The sequence below is a fragment of the Empidonax traillii genome, unplaced genomic scaffold (genome assembly GCF_003031625.1).
Source record: "Empidonax traillii isolate 1590-97213 ecotype Southwest subspecies unplaced genomic scaffold, ASM303162v1 scaffold425:size1421777, whole genome shotgun sequence".
Lineage (NCBI taxonomy): Eukaryota > Metazoa > Chordata > Aves > Passeriformes > Tyrannidae > Empidonax > Empidonax traillii.
In genome coordinates, this window is record NW_020955618.1 from 1,321,123 (window position 1) to 1,345,498 (window position 24,376).

General features: G+C 41.3%; 1 protein-coding gene across 1 annotated transcript in view; it reads right to left on the minus strand.

Moving 5' to 3' along the window:
• LOC114062632 (25-hydroxycholesterol 7-alpha-hydroxylase) overlaps window positions 1-23,738 on the minus strand; it is a 128,388-nt gene extending 104,650 nt beyond the window's left edge. The window contains exon 1 of the mRNA XM_027894321.1: window positions 23,626-23,738. Within this exon, the coding sequence (XP_027750122.1) occupies window positions 23,626-23,723 (98 nt within the window). The 5' untranslated portion in view covers window positions 23,724-23,738. The remainder of the gene's footprint in view (window positions 1-23,625) is intronic.
• Window positions 23,739-24,376: the final 638 nt, after the last annotated feature.

Sequence of the window (24,376 nt, forward strand, 5' to 3'; positions counted from 1 at the left end):
TCTGAAAATGGTGAATACAGAGCAAGAATGCTACAATACACACTTGAGTTTTGAGGTTACTTAAATAAAACTACTGACCCAGGAACCTCAGACCTGACAACTGAGGAGATTTTCAGGTAAAGCACAAACACTGTAAGGAAATAGATGAAGGACGACAAGCAGGAAGAAAGAGTCCAGTGACGCAGAGATGATACCAATGAATCAACTAGCAGAGTTTTTAGGTTCTAACTCAAAGCTGAGAGTTCTCTCCTTAATATTCCTCTCATGGCATAGACACAAATAAACAGAGAACTGGCAGGCTGCTAAAGACACTGGCTGTGTAGGTACTTCTAGCACCTAAGTTTGTTATTTGCATTATATATTACTCATGCCATTGCAAAGGCCACTTTTCCTGCAACGCTGTCCATACAGCTCTTAACATCTCTCTTGTATTTGGTTTTTAGCATTCTCGTTATATTTACTGAAGAAATACCCACAGTTTCCCTGGAGCAGGCCATTTGACCACAACTCTCCCTGCCAAGTGAAAACACTTAATTTTCTCTTTTTTGGTGTTTTGTGGAAACAGATAAAAACAAGTAACAGGCTCAACATAAAGTAAGAAACTTCCAGTGTTAACAGCAGAGCAACTTCAGCTACTTCAGTTAGACTGGTAGAAAACCACAATACTTAATACTGTTGTCTCTTTTTTTTTTTTTTTTTTTTCCCCTGGGGACACACAGTCTTTTCCCAACCATGTACACATAGCTGCACCAAACCTGAACATCCTCTGACCCCACACTATGTTCTGACTTCTCTGCAAGTGGAGAAGGGAGACGGAGACATGCCATTCTTCGTGGCATGGTTCCAACACCAGAGCAGCTATCTGTGATGTATATTGAAAGGAAGAAGGTGAATCATTTCTTGCTATGAAAAGAACTGCTACTTTGCCATGAAATCCTTTGTTAGAACAAAATTTATTTAGTTTCCATCTTTTTTAAGAAGGAAAATGTTCTAAACTGGTATCTTTAAATTTGCTTATGCAAATTCAAAGGAGACCTCTTGGACACACTTCATCATTTCAAAATATACACTTTACACCCAGGAAAATGTATCAAAGCCACAAATGCTTTGGTCAAGAAGTCTCACCCCTCTTGAATTGACTGATGATATCATATGTTCTAGGAATATTTTTATCATCTGGCATGTTGCTCGGCACCATATGGCACAGCACACTGACAAGAGAGAAAGGACTAGTTTTAAATATTATATATATATATATATAGGTAGATAAAAATAAATGTTACACTTCTATAGAAGTACAAAGACATTACTGCCCATTTCTGTAATTCTTATTACAGTAGGGGCTCATTGTGAAAGGTATGTTTTTTGTCCTCACACTGCAAAACAGAAGAACTACAGAAGCAAAATGTAGAATATTTTCAAAAAAGGAAATGTAACCCCTCAAAGAGAGCTTGAACTGAATGCAACACTTATTTTCTCACTTTATAATGCTTCTTTTTCCAAGACTTGTTAGTATTGTAATAATGACATATTAACCCTTTCTCGTGGAATTAATTTCATGCAGTTAATTCAGATAGACAGGTTTTACAGCCAGTTATAATTTTTACATAGAGCAATAGCTCCAGTTCCATCAGTACTGGAGGGGATGAAGTCTGCTGGTTTCTCCAAGAAAACTTTTTAAAGGGAAGCTCATGTCATTTGGCATTAATATACATATATATATATTATCTCTCCATTTTTCATCATTATTTGAGGTAAAATGACATTATGAATTGTACAAAATACTGTACTGAATATTTGTTTAGGTAGGAATCATAATTTTTTTTTCTATTTGGCAAAAAAACCATGAACTTTTGGGGATTTTTTGATAGGGTTACTAACTGGGTAAGATAGAACAATTAGCCCAGAAAATTGATCACTGTATTACTGAAATTCCTCTTTTCTTTTCCTCCATGATGTCTTGATAATAATCTTGATAATTCTTTGTTCAAACTCAAATACAGCAAGATCTCATCTTCTCCTCTTACATGAAGATAACCCGGAATGTGAAAATGTGTCTAGAGAAACAGAAAGTTTAAACATAATCTATACTAATGCAAAAGCAATGCAATGATGTCCCCCATCGTAATCTTCTGCTGCAAATTTCTCCTGCATAATTCACCATTTTAAGAACAGGATACTAAACTGAACACAAATCTTCTCAAGCCTTTGAGAACACCTTCCTGTCTGTTCCCTGTGTCTTCATCACTTGTCTGTTTCAGGGCTTTTCCAAAGTACTCTCAGAAAACTCAAACCTGTACGAAGTCTGACCCAATGACTGTTTATCTTCCTCCAACCTCCAGATCTTCCACCTTCTCCCAAGTCCACACACAAAAGTCTACCCCACCCTCACAGCCACTTGTGCATATGAGACAGTACTTTGCTACTGTTCAAATCTTTACTAACCCATTCATGCCCACAAAAAATTGATCCATCACACAAACTGCACTGCACTCTCCTCCTGCCTTCCTGTCCTGGCACTGACATGCTCCCCATCCTTCCACCCAGTCTCACCATTTTCAGCAGGAAGAATTTTTCCCAGTTCCAGGTTTTGGAAGCAGTCTTTCATTCTCTTCCTCGCCAAAACTTCAAGTCATTTAAGATCTTTAATGAAATCAGAATCATTCCTGCATCAGAAGCACGGAGGAGTGGAGGCTCATGGCTGTGTATAGTTTGTAGATTCCCATGGCCCAAAGCCATGTTACTGCCCAGCTTCATTGTAGTTTCATAGTTACAGCTGTGCACTTGAGTGGTTTGGGGATAATGTGGGTGATAAGAAACTGCATCATTGGTAAAGCACTTCTCACACTATGAGGGATGCTCATCCTCATGCACCTATACGAAATAAAATTATTCTGCTCTTTAGGTGCCAGGCAGACAGTAAGAAAACACAATTAGTTTTCACCTCTTATCATTACTAGAGTTACCCTGTTCAAGACAGAGTAACTATGCAGACATACATAGATGAAATAAATCACTGGGCTGGAAGCTGGTATTGCAGTAATCAGTAACCATGCCCTGGATTATGTCCAACGTGGACAGTTCCAAAGTCAACAGCTCTAAAGAACACAGGTTCCAAATGTTACAGGAAAGCTGTAACTCCAGAGGGCAAAATGAGAAAGAGAAAATGTGAGTGAAACTTAAAACTCTTCAAGAAGACTTATTAATCAAAATACCAAAGGGCGAAAAACTACAACTTGGGTCAGTAAAGAACTGAAAACAACACTTATTACCTAAAAGTAAGCACAGAAAAGGGATATACTATGGGTGTAATGAAAAATACATAGTCTTACCTAAAGATCATACTACCCACACTTTATTTCTAATGGGTATTACCTTTTAGATTGAATAATCCTCTGTAACATCTCTCAACTCCTGAGTCAATTAGTTTGTTACAACTGAGTAAAGGCCCTTGGAAGAGGGAAAGGAGTCTAACAACAAACAGGTAAATGAAGAAGCTTGCACAAACTCAGATAAATGAAAAAACTGAGCCTTAGCAAGCTTTCATCTTAGAGAAACACATAGCAACCACCAGTGACAAAGAAAATAAATAGGGTTATAAATATGGTACTTTAAACACAAGGATGAGGAACAAAAGGAACTGGCTACCAGGAAAGCTACAGGAATGGTCTGGAAGACGTACAGTCTCCAAAGACATGTTGGTGTTGCATCACCAAGTGAAATGCTAAGGCTCACTCTAAGCAAAGGGTCAGAGTACATGGTCTCCCAGAGTCTTGGACTTATAATCAAAGGGATGATAAAATCAAACAGCTCATGCTCAGAACAGGCCTAAGCATGATGGGGCAGCACAGAAACACCATTTCAAAAACAGTAATGCAGAAGTAACAGCACTTTATCTACCATTCAATCCTCTATTTACCATTAATTCTCAAATTACTTCACTCCCAGTCCCTCTCCCTGCCACCACTTGTTCAGTTCTCCCTCAGTGTGGCTAATAAATCTCATGTGGCTGGATATTACTGGCATTTTGTTATACTCTCAAGCCGTTGAGAACATCTTCCTGTCCATTCCATGTGTCTTTGCAGACATATGTGGCTAATAAGTCCTATTATTTTTACAATATTTGCTCCTGATCATTTTTTCACCCAAAATCAAGGATCTCTGAGTCCCTGTGGTCTAGTTAAGAAAGGAGGTGAGGTGGTTTCACAGGCAGTGACAATGCTGAAGTCTCTGCACAGGCTCTAGCCACCACCCAGAGCTTGCATTAAAGGACACCAAACATTTCAATATATAGTTTAGTAACACAGTATCAATCCCAAAATAAAGTCTCAAGTGTGCATTTACAGAACAGTGGAAAAGAAGTCAAGTTATCTACAAGACCGTCTTAACTTCAGCATTTAAGGAAGGAAGGATTTGATACACAGCAAATATAACTCAGCGGGCTTGAAAACCCGGCCTCTAAGGATCATGTTTTCTGTAAGGGCCTCATTAAAATAAAAATTAGAATTCCCTACTGACTGCTTTTTTTTAAACACTTTTTGTAAATATTAATATGCAGAATAAAACCTCACCTCTACTTCTAGAGTATTTGTAAAGCTACTAATACATAATTTTACTATGACAGGACAATTTTAACCGTCTTTGGAAAGACCTTAGTCTAGACAGAGTTTATCAAACCAGTTAGTGTGTGAGAAACCTGTTCTCTAATTTTCATAACTTACCTTAGCACACAATTGTGTCATGCTGGTGAGCAAATGGCTACCCCCTCTCTCATTTACTTTCTCAAGTGGTGGAGGAAGGCTAATGAATTGCAGTTGTACAGGAAAATATGGTGAGATTATTTCATTCAGTGTTATGGATGCTCAAACTTCAGTTTTGTTTCTGACCAGAAACTTTTATGCATCGGATACAGCCAAGTGCCAGTAATATCCAGGCTGATCAGGAAGAACTGAGCCTACCAGAGAACCAAATCCATGAGAGGTGGAGATACATCAACTCCCCACAGTGACCAGTGATGCAGATGACCAGGATTTCAATGACAAATGACAGGATTTCTCCTGTTAAAATCACTGTCAAAACCTCATTTTGACAGATAACTTTTACACCATCAGGCTCAAGGATTTTTATTTATAAATACTATGTAAAAAATTACACAAAAAACTGAATAAAATTTTTCAGTGGATTTAAGCGGCTGTTCAAGTGAGCTGTTTGCTGAAATGAAGGACAGATGCATGGTAGCTAAAACTCTGTGAAATACTCTGCAAATCTGTGGGTATATATTAGCAACAGAATAAAACACTCCCCTCCAACTTCTGACAAAACTGAAAACATGGAAATAAAGATGTTAGTTAAACAACCCCCTTCTGGAAGAATGCTAATTAACTTTTATAGGTTACATTTTCTTGATATACCGAAATCAAAATGACACAGCCATTTGTTTTCCCTGGCAAAGTCATGCACATCACTGATTATTCAGGTTTTGAAAACTGTGTATAATACATACTACCACCTACACAACAGCACAACGCTGACATTTCAGCACAGAACATGTTGAAGCAGTATTTCTGTACTGGAAAAAAAGAACAACTAACAAAGACATTTCCTAGAAGGTATCCATCGAAGAGAAGAGAATAATGTATAAAACATAGGCCTTTTCTTGAGAGCCTGAGGTTACAGATGCCTTTTTCACCACATCATGTTCCCAACATAACAAATCTGGCAGAAGCACCAGGTTGAAAAAACGGAAAGCAATTTTCATTTTGATTTTGTGGAGCAAAAAAGACTTATCAACTTCTTGCAGTAATTTTTGAGAGGCAGAGTACAGTTAAGGGAATTACAAACAAGTTGCCTGAAGGTCTTTGTTCCATATTCTTTCTTATATAAAAAAGTATTAATTATCGCAGTCATCACTTTTAATAAGCCAAGATAAAATGACTGTATTCTTAATACTATATCAATCATCTTCTATTTCTTCTGCTTATGAGAGAGCCTTTACTTTTCATCCATGAGAAAATCCAAGTGATCATATATTGTACATGAGTTCCACCCTGATAAATTTCTAATTACTCAGAAAAAAATTAACAAAACTTCCTTGTATAACAGGATGGTCCCTGCTGAACAAGGGAGGCACTCTCTGTTCCGCAGGAGCCAGATACACTGCACATCATCCTAATTCCTGTTGTAAATGGGCGACTTCAGTGAAGTCCATCAGTCCAAGAATGGTGCAAAGGACATAAAAACCAGGCTGGATCCTCACAGCACCCCTGGCACTAGCACGAGAGTGAGGAACTCGCTAGGCTGTCGAGGGAGAGGTGTATGTCCAGTGCTCTCACACATAACGCTGAGAAACACGGCAGATGACACAAAGTGTGGAATCCCAAGTGTGGACTAACTGCCCACTGAACTCCTGACTAATCAGCCTGTAAGAGGAGGTTAAAGGTTCCGGCAACACCATAGGACTGTGCAATAATAAACTGAATTTTGCCATGAAATTTAGTGGTGAACACTCAGCATTATAATTTCAGTGGTCTTGTTGAAGTAAAAGTGATTTGAGTCCCAAGTGAAGATGACCTTCTGGTACCAAGAACCATCACACTCAACCACAGATGACACGATTTAGAGATCATCAGTACAGCACACATATAGTGGGATTCCAGCACTGCCAAAGCTGCAGCACCACAGTCATGCTAGGGAGTCAAAGCACAAATCTAAAAAAAGCCAGACTGCTAACAGTTTGGTTCCCCTAATATGCTTTTTGGTTTAAGAAAAAAAAAAAAAAAAAGGAAAAATGCAAGCTGAGATCAAATGTGAACTCTGAAAACACATTCATTTCAACACATTAATAAGAAATAAACTCATTTTAAAGAAGTTGGACTTGCTTCCAGTTTCACATGAAGATCTGTAAGTGTCTGAACTGATAACAAATGGTAATTGACACTGAAGAAAATGACAACCAATGGAAATCAGTTTTAAGAGAAAACAAGATCTTTTTCTTTTAGAAGTTATTGTCATAAAGCTGTAAGCTGACAAGACCTATGTATTGATATCATTTAAAAGATAAATATCATTAAATATTTATCAATATTTTTGACACAAGACAGTACAGGTAAATGAACATAGCACTTAGATCAAAATAAGCACCTAAAATTGTATCTTCAGGACTCAAACCAGAGTTAAAGGAAAATCACTTATTTATAAGCAACCATAATGTTTCACTTGTGCTTAGTTAGCATGCTAAGACTACAGGAGTGTTTGAGTCTGGTAGTAATTAAAGGATAGCTGGGGTTTTCAATCCACCATTCTCTTCTCATGAGCTCTCTTTGTTTCAAGAAGTTTTACCACATATTATATCCCAACTAAACTACCTACCCTACACCTTCCTCATCATACACCTGGAGTTATCTTCCCATTTACTTACAGTCCTCATTAATTTAGGAAGAACTGCCTAAGAAAGGAATTATTTTAAAGCCGAAGAAGCAGCTGCCAGTTCAGAGTTGAGCATCAGGATTATGAGAAGTGATACTCCTGATACTGAGGAAAAATAGAGCAGACGACTTACACTCCTCATGATTGCAATGTCATAAATATGATTACTGATGCAGCAAATGTCCTTTCTTTCAAAAAAAAGAATTAAGCTCAGTGTGGCTCTGTCTGCAGGGTAGGATAAAGACAGCTTCCCAGACACTGACTGGAGAGTCCTATCACTCACCAGAGACTACGCTAGGATTCCCCCCACCTTCTCCCACCACAGCTGGTTTCTGTGGGAAGAAATGCACTGAAACACAAGCAGATTTCACAGTGGAAAAAACCCATTATTTTTACCACCCACACACTTTTGTCCCTACTAGAAGGAACTACCTTGTACTAAAGTGACCAGAAAAAATTCTTAAAAATTCAGTGGTAACAAATGGAGCAGCTGAGAGCTACATGAACAGCTTCTTGTGGGAAGCTCTCACAAACTCAGGATGGATTTTGTTAAAGAAGTTTTCTCTGTTTCTACATGCTCAAAATAACAGATAATGTCAGAAAATCTTCATGGCTCAAAAGTGACTTTGCGACACTTAGCAACTGTGTTATTAATTTCCTCCCCATGATTAGAGAAAATTCACATACGATGAAGTCCCCAGTTGGATGACGGAAGTCCTTGACTGTGTTCTGCATCTTACTGCTTACAATTGAGAAAAGGCTCTAAAGGCTTCGGCCTTCTCAACCACTGAAACAGAGTACTTTTGTTCTATGTAAGGCAACAGAATTACACCTCCCCATACTTTTCATGAAAGGAGAATAAGCTTCAGACTGCTTTTGAAAGGTTAGTATCCCACTGGGAAACACCAGATCAGACTCGTTAGTGAATATGGTTGCACAAGTGTGCCAGCTTATAGAAAGAAAAATAAGGGGTGGGTTTAGCAGAAGACAGCACATTTGCCAACTGTCTAGCCACAGGCAGCTGCTAGCATTACAGCCCCGGAAAGGAGTTTGAGAGACAAGTCACTGCTTCACAGTTTTAGGAATAAGAGAAAAGGTTGCCTTGTGATCAGGGCCATTAGGCCATTGTACTTCCATGCAATCCATCAGTTCAAACATATGTAGTATTGCATATAAAAGGAAACCTAAAACCCTGTAAACTATCATCCAGCATGGCTGTGTAAATGGAAGTAAAAGTGTTATTTTTAAGTACCAACAAGAAGTGGTCTCATTCTCTATGAACTCCGAAATTCTGTTCAAAATAAAAAATTAGAACCACATTTTCCCCTAGGAACTAGTAGCACTAAGGAGAGGAAATACTACTGTATATTCTGTATCATACCATCAAACCAGAAATCCACATTTGACTCAGCATTAAAGTGCTGATCTGTCCACTTAGAAGCTCAAGTCCCACTAAATCCAGAAGTGATTCAAAGGCTTAAAAAGAGCCATCACTTCAGCAATTCAGTGAATCAGAACACAAGGGAACTTCTATGAACCCCAACTAAACTTGCAAGTATTATCCTCTACGTGGTGAAGTTAAGTCACCATGCAAGGACAAAGAGATGGTGAAGATGAGGTCCTGCAAAGAAGTCATGCATGGTCAGGCTGGATGTCTTTAGCATCAAGATTTCCACTCCTTCCTGTATGGCCGGGTCTGCCCTAATGTGAGTAAATTCCTTGTAAGCAAACATGTCTTGAAGACACAAAACCAGAAAGAGCTATGACGTCCCCTCTGTCCCCAAGTGCTGCTGCCACTGCTGGGGGGCTTCTGCAGGCACAGATGTGGTGGAAAGGGACAAATCACAAGCCCACCTAATGTAGCCAGGTTGGTAAAACTTTGTTGGTTTTTAAAATGTCCCTGAGAAATCCAGTCTCTGCAGCTCTCCCAAAAGTACCCTTAACTATTGGGTATTTTCATCCTGCAAAGTAAAAACGCAAATCTCTCTCTGTAACAAAATCCAAAGCTGTTTCAAGGTGGAAACAGGACCACAAACCAAAGCACTGTTCCCTTTTCGAAAGCCCACAGCAGCTGGATTTGCTGTGATTTGGAACAGATTTTCTTACTGCAATAGTATTTCATTGTTACGGATGCGCTATGAGCCACAAAAGTGCTAAATCTACACACATCACTTACAAAAGAGATTATTTCATTTCCCTGTATGATAAAGCTGCAGCTACCATTGAACCTGTATGCTGTGAACAAATATATAAAATAAAAAAATCCTAGGCTCGCTGAAATCTGTGGAAAATCTCAAATGTCTACAGTAAAGCCAAAAAGTCATGCTGAACACTGAAATAATACAAAGTCTGATAAGGGTCTGTTATCACTTGTTAACTGCTTTGACACGAGATTAGGAGAATTACAGGTCTAAAGGTTAGAAAATACCAGCTGTAGTAGATATTTTATAAGGAATAAGATAAGCACAGAAAAAAAAATCAAAAGGGACTTGAGATAAAGAAAGAAAATGCTAGACTGAATGACAGAGAAACTGCTTGAAAAAATCAAGGAAGACTTAAATGCACTAATTTTTTACCCTGTCTAAAACTGTTGAAAATCAGTTTGATCAGCCAGTCAAGAAGATTACGCTGATGTCAAGGCAATGACAGAATTATATAAATGAAGAGAATAGTGATGGCTCCAATTCCTTCTCTGGGTGAAGGAGGGAGTCTTGCAGAAGGCAGGTGTGGCAGGAAAGGCAAGAAGCTCTCAAGTTACTTTCCACCAAGTCTAAGATAAGAAAGGATTGCATTGTAGCCCAAGGGCAAAGCTTCAAGTTAGACACACACACAAAAAAAATCCAAACATATCCTGACTTAACACAAACCCAGTGAAGTTTGTAAACATCAATAATCACAAATTTAATGTTCAGGAAATTCCACTAAGGTGCAATGTAAATTTCCTTCAAAAGCCAGAGCACAGGTCTACCCAGGACTCATGGAGGCTGTTTCCTCCTAACTAACATTTGCCATCTCATTCCTAAGGCTTGAGATTCATTCAATCATATTTTCTCAGAAACGTCACAAAACCTTATATCATCCTCATGCTGAAAAAAAATTATATGATTCTGGGAAAGGTGAGTGCTTAGGTTGATGATCAGTGTAGTGAGCAAGACTTGGAGCAGAAGATGGATACAAACGGATATGTGGGGGAGCATACGCCTTTGTGAAGGGTAAGTGTTGAAGTCTCTATCCCTTAGGACTGCAGCAGTGATAGGGGTCTCACATGAGCTGAGCTGTTATGGAAGAAACAATATACAAATATGAACTGGGACGGCAAGAGACCAGCAACAACCACAGGCCAGGGCAGGAGACTAGATGAAATTTCTCTTCCTGATGGTTGTTGACCACCTTAATTTCATTCTTTTGTTTTCCCTACTGCTGACTGGAGATGCACTCCATCAAAACCTGCTTCTAGGTTTCACTCCATCAAATGAGAAATCTCACACAAGGAGAATAGAGGGGAAATAAAGGACAATTAAAGGCATTGGATGTTTAAGAGTCACTCACGTTTGTTGACAGATCCGTTGAGGATCCATGAGGAATTGCCAGGTGACTTACCAACAAAAGCGCTTCATTTTTTTGTTGTCATTTTGTCTACAGAAAATCCCTTTACAGGTTCCGGTGTGATAAAAGCAATTAGCAAAACCCACTCAAATGAAAAAAGAAGGGTCTCATTAGCCCAGCTTACCTGCTGAGCATAGCAATGGGAATTCATGAGGACAGTTACTGTGCAGCACAGTGAATTTTGTGAACGGTGAAAAAGCTAAAAAAAAGCACTCTAATATCTAGCAGAAAAAATGAACGATACAAAACATAAAACCTGCTGAAAAAGTGAGGAGTGATAAATACAGACTTTATCCTTTAGTGACATAAATCTAGTGCTAAGCACCAGGAAAACTCTACAGTCAGGTTGTAACAATTACCAACAGATTGCAAAAGGGCCTAAGGACCTTACCTGTATGACAGAACCTAACTGTGCTGATTGCTTTCCATATACAGAGCAGTTTTGAGAAATTTAGCAGGTAAAGTCATATTTATTGAGGCTGCTTTGACCAGCCCAACCTTGGAAAATGAAGAGGTGTCCACTGGAACAGACTGCGTAAGGGAGTTGTGGACACTCCATCCCTGGAAGTGTTCAAGGCCAGGTTGGATGAGGCCTTTGGTCTAATGAAAGATGTCCCTGCCTATGGCAGGGGGGTTGGAACTAGATGATCTCTAAGGCCCCTTCCAACCCAAACCATTCTACGATTCTATGATTTCTGTTATTCCATACTGTCTTGACAGTAAAAGTCATACCTTGGCAGGCAATTAGCCAATCTGTCCCTTCCACAATCTTGAGAAATTAACTGACTGCCATGAGCAGTACCTCGCTGCCTTTAAGGAGATGATTTGATACTTGTCACAGAATGTAAAAAGAAGCATCTGATACAGCGGAGTGTAAGCTCTAGCTGTAACTGATCAATGCACCTGGGACTAAACAGGATACCAGAGGTACAAATGGCTACCGGTGGCAAGAGCAGGGATTTCGTCACCCAGAGCCTTGGGTTCTGCCCATTCAAAAAAAAGCTATGGGGAGGTGACAATGTCCTGCACATGTGTGAATTCTAGGGCAGCCTTCACTTTAGAAGCCACCATCATCACAGCACACAAGTCAATTTCCATCTTCCAGTAATCCCCAACCTGCAGTCATTCCCTGAGATCTGAGCCTGGTATGCACTCTTCAATGCAACAACCAAGGGATTAAAACCATATATATGTAGGACATTTCTAACACCACCAATTACCTACAAAGTTACAACTATATGCACACTGGAGGGTTTCTTCAGAGGATCTGATGACAGATACTAACTGATGTTCCAAATCAGCACATTACACTTCTGCTGAAAACAATTACAAGAAAAATCTTCCTGGGCTTTCATCTGATGAAAGAAAATTGTATCACTGCAGTTGAAGTTGCTTTATGCCTCATATTTCTACTGTATGCAGTGCATTTGAGACTGTGGAGCTGCTGCAAAACAATTTAGAGGCATGAGATCACACATATGCCTGACTCCTAAGCAATGGTCTCAGAGGTATTATTAATAACAAGATATGATGAAATATTGTGCAAAACAAAAACAAGACTTTTTTTTTATGTCTAAGCAAAAAAAAAAAAATGAAGCATTAGTTCATCTACTCCCATCTGAATTATCTCTGATTTTCATAGTCCTGGTTAAAAAAACTGGTTGATCTTCTTACCAAAACAAGCAAGCAAGCATGCAATGCAGACGTTACAGAGCAGAAGCAGCCAGTGCACACACATCAGTCCACTCTAATATTCTTGGGGTGGGAAGAAAGCATAAAAGCAAGTTGCTTCAGTCTATACTGAATTGCCATCAAGGCACAAGCAAAGATGCATCACATGAGCTTGCCTATGCCTTTAAGCAAGTATTCATTTGGAACAGCAGGAACAGGAGATTCCCTTGTTTGTTTGTTCTGGATGACATCATGGGATAACTTTCATCACTTTTAATTGAATCTTTTCAATGTTCAAAAGGACATAGGCATCCACTAATGAGACTGAATCCAACCCCCTTTCTGAAAGTGAAAACAGGGTAGTAAGAACAACCTACTGGATTAGCACTAGGCTATTTACCCCTCAAGGGGAAAAAATAAACCAAAGGTAGGACACTTGCCATGCACAATTTTAAGTACAACTACGTTCAAGCACCTTTTAATGTAACTAATGCAGGAGACATTGCAATGGCCTAAACTAAGAGGGAGGTGAGACTGGATAGGTCACAACAACAGTGCTTTATTGGACTTTTGTTCCCGAGAGAGAAACACAAAGGTTTCCTTCTGCAGAGAAGATCATGAAGCCAGGAAATCAAAACTTTCTTTTCAGCCCAACATATCTCAGCATTGTCTTATTTTAGCTTCTTACCACTGAACAGCCACAGCCTGCACAGTTTTATTTTAAAGTCTTCATAACAACAGGTTTTTAAGGCTCTAAATTTATTATAGCTGATGGGGTTCTATCTGAGGAAGTCTAAAGGTTATAGAAAAAATCCTTCCACTCATAACATGGTAATACCAAGTAGGATCTACCAGTGTTTTCACTATATAAGATGCAAGAAACTAAACACCTTATAGAGGAAAAAATAATTCTGACTCATTCACATATGCAAGATTTCTTTGAAGCTTAATTATCATTTTTGTATCTTAAAGCAGCAATGCCAGAAATTGAGCTGTCTGTTCATCCACAAAACCAGACACTGCGCAAGCAGCTGTTTCCCAAGCCACTGAACACTGTCATACAGGGGAAACCTCTCCAGTCCTGCTGTGAACAGTTCTGTGTCGCTCCTTAACGGCGACAAATAATTTAACCTGGCTTTAAAGAATATTACGTGCAAGCTGCTAGTACACAAACTTCAAGTTTCCCTCATCTGGTCCTCTGAAGGAGCCCAGGCTCTGAACTCAGCTTACTGCACTTGTTCCAGGGCCTGGAAATGAACCTTCATCAGTCAAATATGCTCTGATGGCAACTGTTACTGAAAGGCCTAAACATCTTTTGTGTAGCGCACTATAAGCACAATTTTGTCATCAGATACACACACTTAAGTCCTACTGCTGTTGAATCAGAATCTTTCAGGCATGCATTTAAGGTTAAAAAGAACACCACATACAAGCCTGTCCTCCCAGTACTTTCATTTTTCCTCCCAAATATCAATTCAGTTGTTTCATCATGTTTTACAATTGGTTTTTGGATGACTTCTGAACTGAGAGACATTTTCACTTCCCACACAGCTACACAGCTGCTACTTTTTAAACGGGAATCACAGAGGAACATTGCAGCACGGGCTCTGGCAACACGCCTCACCCCCAGCTGTAGGTCTTGGAAATTTGCTATTTAAGCAAAACAGTTACCACGCTGAAAACTAACCTAGTCATCTTGAAATCTTTTTAAAATGTGAAAAAAATACCATCCAACAGAATAACAGAAGTTTTCTAAAGGAATATGGAAGAAACACACAATGCACTGGAAACATTTTACAAATACTGGTACCCACCAAACCAAAAGTAAATCTTCCAGGGAGGTTTTTTCTGTCTTACTGAAGATAAGTCAGCTGAGTAAATATCGCAGATCAATTCCTGAACAACTGAAGGAAAAAATTATGCCTTGTCATCAGTCCACTGTTTGAGCTGTTTACAGAGAAGCTTCCCAAATGCAACTACCAAAGCTTCTCATGCTGAAAAACCAGCTGGAGAGAATTAGGGTGGCTATGATCTACCACACGCCAGAAGCTCTGAAGAGGAGCTATTGTAGCCTAAAAAACCATGCCAGCTATGAAGAGGAAAGCATGGAGCAGTACTTTCCAGCTAGGGAAGCCATGACTGAACACTACTGTGGGATCAGGTGAATGGACCAGGAATGGAAATAACTCAAATTTTCTCTGAGGAGATACTACCAATTGTCTTTCCTTCAGTAAGCATCCTTCTTTGGTTAACCAGATTAAATGAGAGCTTCTAAAAACAGGGTGGTTTTCCTTGGGACCCTAATATAAAGTTAGAGACCATCTCTCTAAAGCCTTCAGAGACTACAGAATTACATTGTGACAAAGGGGCAGATCCACCCTTCTGCTGGCATACATACAAAGGGAAAGCAGGAGTACAAAAAGACTGAAATACAGACTTCACAGAAACTTAACCTTAATCACCAGTTCTTCATAAGTTCTGTCTACTGTGCTTGAACAGCAGTAGTTCCTGTTGTTAAGGAATATATGGGTTCCTTTCTGGGTTTGGTGTGGTTTTTTGTTTGTTTGTTTGTTTTTGTGGGGTTTTTGGTTTGTTTTGTTTTGTTTTTTTTTAACAAAACAGAGCTGCTAGAGCTAATAATTGCAAAACTTCCATTCTCACACAGTGCTGAAATGACATAATTTTTTTCTAAATACTATATCACTTTTAAAAGTAATGAAAATGCATCAATTTTCTATGATCGTTTTTTCAATATATCATTCAAAAATTTCTAATTTTGTTCAATCTTTTTAGGCAAGGCAAGTGACATAAGAGTTTGCAATGCCAATTTCGGAGAAATCTGGGAAGTGTCTTATGAAAGCAAGGCAATGGGATAAGGAAAGTGCAGGTGACTAAGTAATTTGCTGATTTTTCTGGGGAGCCACAATAAAGCAGACAGACAATCACACTTAGCAGGGCTGCTGCTCTCTGCCTTAGACATCAGAAGCAGGTTGACTCTTACAAATCAGAGATCAGTGGGTGCAGAGGAACGCTTGTCAGCAAGGAAAATAGGTAGCTTGTGACAAACATGCTCTCTGCTAGGTCCCTGGGATGCCATGGGCCAGGAAGGAGACTCTTCAACTTCCCACTATGGAAATGAGCCTAGGAGGTGCCATGCTGCAGTCCAGGTTTTCACTGTAGTGCCAGAAAGGCACAGCTGGGTGGTGGAGAGGATACTCCTTTAAAATCCCATTTTAGCTTCACTTTGCTCGTCTGTTCTTTCTTCACGTGCCTCCACAGTGCTTGAGCAGGCTACTCGGTCAGGACTCCACACATACTCTCCAAAATCAACAGAGACATATCTGCTGCATTCAGCTAGAACCTCCTACCACTAGGCCTACAGTATGAGAGAGCACTATGTTTTTAAGAACACTGGAAAATTGCTTAGGAACTACAAGATTAAATCTCGAGAAGCACAACCATAGCATTTTTCTGCTGATTTGAATTACGAATAGAAAGTACGAGCAGTTAAGAGGAAACAAGATATGTTCTATACAAGAGCCAAGATTTTTTTTTTCCTGACATGTGCCAAACAAGGAGAAGAAACAGAAGAATCTGGCACCATTAAAAACAGTTTGTGGAGAAAGGGACTGAATATCTACAGCCAAGCTCCATGTGGTTTGTAAAGAGGAAACTTTTGTTTTATGGGACTCTCAGTCAGCCAAAATTCTCCCAGACGGCATGCAAATGGATATTAGCCTAAAAACCTACACGCTTCTTGTAGAAGGATCAGTAAACGGTGGGGAAAGAAAAAGAACACTACTGAAGTTTTAAATCAGAATTCAAAATCTGCCTCATGGTTGAAAAAGTTAGTTTACCAGACAGCTATAATGTCATACATATATGGTAAGTGTCTTGGAAAGGAAAGGCAGCAAGTTAAAGCACAAAACTAGAAGTCAGGAAAATGTGTTCCAAGCCTGGCTCCACTACCAAGGAGATTATAAAACTTGGATAAAAGAGAAAAAGACTGCCAACTTAACAGTGAGATTTTCCTTAACTTCATATAGTGTATTAACATTGCACTTATGCTGTTTCTTTTAGCTTCTGTATTTCCCTCACTCCCTGGAATTACGATGCACGAAGTTAAATAAGTGACTAGATGGAGTACTGAGAACAGTTATCTTACTTTACTAAAACAAGTCCTGACCAAATTCTTAATCAAAACATTTGACTTACTTAAAAAATAAAAACAAGAAACCAACCCAAACAAACAAAAACCAAACCAACAAACAACAAAAACAAACCCCAAACCAAACAAAAAACCCAAACAATTTTTTTGGGACCATAATTCATGTAACTGAGCAAAACACTAAAGTGGCTGACACGATTCAACAAGCTGAATATTACACAAATACAGCACCTACAGCTTATATTTCAGCATACTCAAGGCTAGGCTTCGCAAACGAAGATTTGAGAAGGGCTCTACCCACGCTTGCTACAAGCAATACAGGAGAAAGGGAATAGACAGGTAACAGTTCCTTAGCACACGTTGAGTGGCTATACCAGGGAAGAATTTTTTTCAGCTTCTCTGACAACTCTGTGAGTGCCCAGCGAAGCATTCGTCTGCGTTAGCCGTAAATCAAGAGATCACACTGACCTCCAATTTACAGCAGGGGAACTGAGGGGGAGCCCACAAGCAAGACTGCAAGCCTGGGACTCATCCAAATCTCTGCATCCCACTTGCTGGGGGAGCTAAGGCCCAGATAGATTTGTGGGTCAGGACTCCAATCAGTCACCTGATGATGTAGTTCCCTGGTTACATCACCAATGATTAAAACACATCACATGGAAAATTTCACCATCATGCTTAAAGGAGAAGTAGTTAATATCTTTTGTAAGAGGATAACAGGTTTAGGATCTGCCCCTTTGTGTTTTCCTTCACACCAGCCTTTACATGTAACGTTTCCGCTAAGATTTGTCAACCAGTGTGCTTTCTTTCCTCCTCTAAATATAGTGGTGAGCATGAATATAATTTTTGAAGCACTCTGTATTCACTTGGGTTGTCCTCATTCATACCTCAAAGACTATCAGCTTGGAGAAGGAGCAGAAGGGTTAATCGTTCAGAACTTTCCGTAAGCTCTGTACATTTGTACACAGTGCCCTAGATGGACACTCCATGCTTCATGTTGCACTGGAATAATAAAAAGAGCTGAAAGCATATTCCTTTAGCTCTCACCCTTTAATTTTATTTGCTTCAAAAAATAAAGAACAAAAGTAAGCAAAATCAAGCATTCCAAGAGAAAAAAAAAAATATTAGAGGCCTTTTCGAAAAAAACACTGTAAGGAAAAAACACCATAAAAGTAAAAACTATTGTATTACAGTGAGAAACCTGAAGCTAGCAGTTCTTATTGCCACTAAAAATATCTCCACCCCACACACACATACATTTACCATGATGGCATCTACTGATGGGTTCTGGATACTAATCAAGACCAGACCAGGTACAAACTACAAAGCTGAACAACCCCCAACAAAGTAGGTCAAGCAAACTGGGAGGGAAGGGAAACTGTTGCTAGGTGGCAGTGTACCTTAAGCAAAGAATACTGTAAATCATAGATTATTGGGAAAGTTCATTATCTGCTAAAAGAGGTCTAATCTTTTAGATGACTCATCTTCAGTGCCATCTTCAAAGCTTTAGTAGGAAGCAGAGCCCAAAATGTACATGATACCCAGACTACACATCAGAAGGATGAGAAGCAGCACTGAAAAAATAAAAAGAAAAACCTGTCTTGAGACATGCTACTGTGCAAGACCCATGACATAATAACTCTCCAGGTCTATTAGTGCCATAAGAAAAACCAAAAGCCAGTGAAGGGAGTCTTGTACATCTTGAGAAGGTTATGATTTTGTTTACTTCATTTATTCTACCTTCACTTAAGCTCTGACCAGAAGAAGCAAGCAAAGAAATAAGCTTCCACCACATCTTGGCACAGCAGTGAACAGTTGACAGAAAATCCAAGTGTGATGGTGAGAAAGAAAGGTTTTCTAAGGCTACTTAAGAAACAGAACTGTTACTTTTCTGCCTTAAACAGCTTCAGTCTCCAGTCCTTTTCAGAGCGGACAACAACAGTAAACAAAAGGAGGTCATGAAAACGCAGGCACTCCCTAGAACTCCAACCAAAAGGACGGAGGAAAAGGCCTCTGTAGAAAGCCAAGGTAAGAAGGAAGAGGCCAGATTTTTCTGGTATCCTTGTATCTGTCCTTCCTGATGTTCCCTCCAACTGAAAACTACCTTAACATATTGCCTAAATTAGCAGAAGTGGTAAAAAAGACAGGCTGATGACATCTTGTGAACTACAATTCACTTGGTAAGAGAGCTGTTAGCAAGCTCACAGCTTGTCACAGAGAAGGATAAGATGTTCTTGAAGGCAAAGACGAAATCTATACTCTTTTCAACAATATCTGTCTGGGTTCAAGAGAGCAATTTTGGGAAAAAGTATCTTAGATGAATGTGATTGTATAGATTGGAGGTATTTTAGAGAATAGAATAAAAGGGAAAAATGAAAGGCACTTTGCTCCAACAAGGTTTTAAATCCGTAACTCAGGTCACAGCAAAATCCTTTCTGAGAAATATAATTCTTCTTATATTGACTTTAATCTACAATTATACTGCTTAAGTTGTTTGGTTTTTTTTAGTACCCCATTGTGATGCATTGCAGAAACAACATATTAGAATGTAAACGTCCCATCTAACACAGCACGGAAATTCCTATATTGCTGTACAGTAAAACCCACACAGAGATGCACCACGTATCGTATCATTCCTCACAAGCAATCCTGACCGTGAAAACCATTTATAACAACTGGTTTGGGTTGGAAGAGACCTTAAGGACCATCTAGTTCCAATCCCCTGCCATGGGCTGGGATACCTTCCACCAGACCAAAGGGGTTCCAACCTGGCCTTGAACACTTCCAGGAATGAGGCATTCACAACTTCTCTGGGCAACATCTTCCACTATCTCACCACCCTCACTGTAAAGAATTTCTTCCTAATATGTAATCTAAATCTACTCTCTTCCATTGTTAAAGCCATAGAATTACAGAGGGAATACATTTTACAAACCCTTTGTCTGATGTAGCTCACATCGGATGTGCGTTAACCTTCTAAGCAGTTATAAAGCTCTGATGAGGATTTCCAGGTTTGGTCTGTATTTTCTTTATCTGAAAAACTTTGGGATTCAAACCTCAGGAGATGGACCCAATGTCAATAGATAAGTACAGACACAACAATCTCTTTTCCCCTTCTCTCCACCGTTCCCTTTCCCAAAGACAGTGGTTTTAATTTGTGGCCACAGTCTGACCCTCTTCCTCTTCCAAGTAACCTGCAGCGTCTGCCTTGCAAGGAGGGGAGTCAAAGAATACCCCAGCCTTGTCCACAAATTTTTTGTTACAATCTGTGATCATTTTCAGTCACGGACACACAGTAAAAAAAATGCAGCCAAATAAAAGCATCAACTTGAGCAAGAAGAAGTGGAATAGTACCACAACTATCGAGTCAGTAGAAGACAGCCCCTGTGGATCTCCAGGGCCCTTCACTGACTTGGGCAGCATCACTGCTGGAAGATAAGCAGGAGTTGGCTTCACCTGCCATGAGACCATGCACAGCTAGTTGGGAAACAGTTTGAAAATACCAAAAAAGACCCCACATAAATCTGGGGATGACTTAAGATTTTTTATGAGGATAAAAGAGAATAATCTGTGCGGTGTCCAGGCTAGGAAGTCATCAGGTTTTGCCACAGCAGAAATACTTTTGTACAGCAGCAAAAAGAAGCACTCTCTGAGGAAACGACATTCCCCAGCAAACAGCCTATATAGGCTTTTCTTCATTAACCAGTAAGAGGGAGATCCCTCTGCTGCATGCAGAACACACTGAGGCTCATCTGACATAGAAGTTTAACTCAAAATAAATTTTTCTGTGATTATGAAAACTTTTGTTCTTCTGTTTCTTCACCATCTGTGATACAAAACCTGGCAAAGACTCCAATTAGTTTCCTTTGTGTTATTACCGCCATAAGCACTCAAATGATAAACACTTACACAAAAGGAAATTCCTCTTCCTTTCTACCTTGTCTCTAAAGAGCAGATCTAAATACTTTAAGAAGAAAACCAGTACTGAACTCACCCTGAAATCTTGTGATGCCAGATTACACCGACTTCACCACAGAAAAAGGCAATGGCAGATTAAGTCAATCAACACCTCTTCTGGCAAAATCTTTCTCCAGTAACAAGCACTCAGCCTGAGTGGAATCAAGCAGAAGCACCTCACACCAAGAAAGGTGAAATCCTGAAACATCTGCTTAAGGAACATCAGTGATGGACTTAAGAGTTCTCTTCTCTGGGATATACAAACCCTCATCAGGCTCCTAGACATGTAACTCTTGGAGCCACAGAGGTGGTTGTGCTTTGCCTCAGTGGAGCAGGACAGAAGCATCACCTACCAAAACAATCATACCAAACTTTGTGGTGCAAGTTAGCACTTAGTGTTGTTTATTTATGTACTTAGACTTTTCATTTATATATACACATACTTGATTACTGTACCTATCCTGATGAAACCCATGCATGGCTGTGGTTAAGATGTCAAATTTTATTATTTTGGTTAAGTTTATATTGGTACCTTAAACAAAACAATCCCCTTATACAGTTTGCACACTGGTACAAGCATAATAACATTAGAGCGATATATTAATTTATATAAAAACACATGCATACGCGAAGTAGCAACAAACACCACGAAACTAATATTGTGTTTCTGTCCAAATGGGTGTGATCCAGGAATACAACCTTGACTTTGTCATTTATTTATGCAGTAATATACCAACAATCCCTAAGTCAGCAGGTTCTCAAATGTTTACAATGGATTCCTGAGGGGACTGATAGCCCCACCTGCTGCTTAACAAACCCTCCCTGGGTTTGCTAGATTCAAACAGAAGAAAGGGAAAGAAATCAGATACATGGAGAACACATGGGGATGGATACACAGATAAGGGTCAGGTAAACAAGGGGATATCACAGACTTGCACCAAATCTTAGAAGCATGAACTAAGACCTATCCCTGTCCTTTAATTTGCTGCACGCTTAGTACAGCTTTTCTTCCTACTGATCAGAAATGGCTGTTGAAGACAGCCGGGCTGCTCCCAGGAACCTCTCCAGATAATGTATAATTTCTTTTCTTCCTTTATGCTAAAAGAAAAAGAATTAATTGCACATTTTCTTGAAGCAGGATAGTACCTCGACACCAGCCCCTTATGCTGAAAGCTGTGCTATACAGAGGTTGATGGCTTATCCATTAATTATTTCCAGTTGCTTGTATGCTAGTGCTTTGTACACTTCTTTGAGAAACAGCACAGGATTTAAAGTGGTTTATTAATCAAACAGAAGTTTGGTTTTTTAGGCAAGCTAGTATGCCTTCTTGCTGAGGCCTCCTGTATAATATCATTCTGCTGTGGCACACATGTCCACACAATTTTGCTGTAGACTCTAAAGAGTGCACTTGAAAAAACTCTACAGCCACAAGGGTTATAAAAATAACTCAAAATGGGTTCTTTGATCCTTTTCCCCTACCATTCACATCTGGCTGAAAACTTTACAAGCAAGAGCTTTGCCTGTTTCCATTTTCAAAAATTCAATTTCTTTTGAAATTGTACTAGAATTTCAACTAATGGCAGGCACAATTTCATAATATGGCAGAGCCAGTATAACAGCTTTTAGCCTTAAAACACCACCAAATCCCATTTGGTCTGACCATGTCCTTCTGCTCCCCTTTTGTTTACTGTGTTGATGTCCTTTAGAGAGCTAGGTTTTCAGCAAACTAAAGCTATCAAAAAAATAGGGGTTTGGCTGGTTTAACTCCCAGTACCAGTTTACAGAGGGTCAGATAAGCAACAGGGATGATGATGAGGAAGAGTGACCAGTTAAGCAGCAGCTATCCAATTCACGAACCAAGCTGAAGCATGAAGCTGCATCACAGACTACTCTGTCATGTAGTTTGTCTTATGGGATGACCCCACTCAAATATTGGGATCATCATCTGCAGAACAGACACTGAAGAGTATCAAGTATTGGCTAAACTTGATCAAGCATTTCACTTCATCAAGTGATAAATACCTGTGAAAATGATAGTATGTAAAGTAACAGGTATTCAGAAACAGACAATACTTCTTTCCCCTCAAGAAGAGAGCAAGTTCTTAAAGAGTCCCAAAACACGTGTGTGCCTTCTGTGACTCCCTGGATGGTATAAGCTGACAGAAACTAAAGGCAAATTCGTGAGATACACTAACAGAAGTCACTCGAATGTCCATGACCCGAGCTCCTCATCACACAGAGAACTAACTGGCAGCGAGGGCCGATGTCGCAAACCCGCAGCGGCGGCAGGCACGGCCCGCGCACCTCGGGCCCCGCGGGACGGCTCCCGGGTCTGCCCTGCTCCGCGAACAGCTCGCGTTCAGGTTCGCAGCAAGCCTCAGGTCACGTATGTTTTCACACGCGCCAAACTTCTCACAGCCTGGATGTGTGCCCCGTGCACACCTCCTGTCGGAGCACGGGCTCCCACGCACCCACGGGAGGCGACACCAGACTCCCACGTGCCGCGGTCAGGCGAGGAGCCGCCGCCCCCATCGCACCTCCCCGGCTGCCCCCGTCCCCCGGGGAGCTCAGCTGCGGCCGCGGCCCCCCGGCCAGCCCCGGGCCCCGCCATCGCCGCCCCCCCCGGGGCGCCACCGCCCCCGGCCCGCCGGGCGCTGATAGGGTGTCCCCGCGCGGGGGGCGGGCGGCGATAGCGCGGCCCAATGCGCGGCTCGGCGGCGCCGCGCCCGCCCGCCCGCCGGCCCCGCTCCCCCGGCGCGGCCGTGCGGGAATGCGGCGGCCGCCCCCCGCCCCGGTACCTTCTCCTCCTGCAGAGCACGCACACGGCCCAGAGCAGCAGGGCAGCGGCGGCGGCCGCCCCGCCGTAGGTGCCGAGCGGCAGCGCGTCGGGGCCCATGCTGGCGGCGCTCGCCTCGGCGGCCGCTGGTGCCTCGCCGCCGCCGGGGAGGAAAGTTTCGCCCGTCCTCCCGCTCCCGGCAGGAGAGGCGCCCGGCCGGCCGTCCCTCCCCGCCCACCCCGAGCCCAGGGGGCTGGGTTTGGCTGCTCGGAGCCGGACTTGGCGAGCGGGCCCGGTGCGACCCGGCCGGCTCCTCCCCGGGGAGCGCCCGGCGCGGGGAGGGTCGCGCCCGCCCGCCTCCGCGGCCTCCCGGCGGCGGCAGAGGGGAAGCCTCGGCCTTCGACGAGCGGGGAAAGGCTCCGATGTGGCGGAAAGGTCCCAGGACGGAGTCTCGGGATGAAGCGGGGGGGTCTCCGTCCACCCCGCCCTCCAATCCCCGTCAGCCCTCCCGGCACCCGGGAGGGTCTCGGGGCCCCGCAGAGGGGGTCGTGCAGCGGAGCGGCGGTGGCGTGACCCCATTGCGAACGGGAATGGGCTTGGGCAGGTAGCGACTCTGACATCCCGTTGACCCCTACTCGGTTTTGGTACAGACAGCCGATGTGTGTCGCCCGCATAAACAGCAGGAGAACACCCCACCAGCTTCATAAAACTTTGAGATAGGATAAATGAGATATGAATAGTGAAGGTTGCCTTTTGACGTTGTGCTATATGAG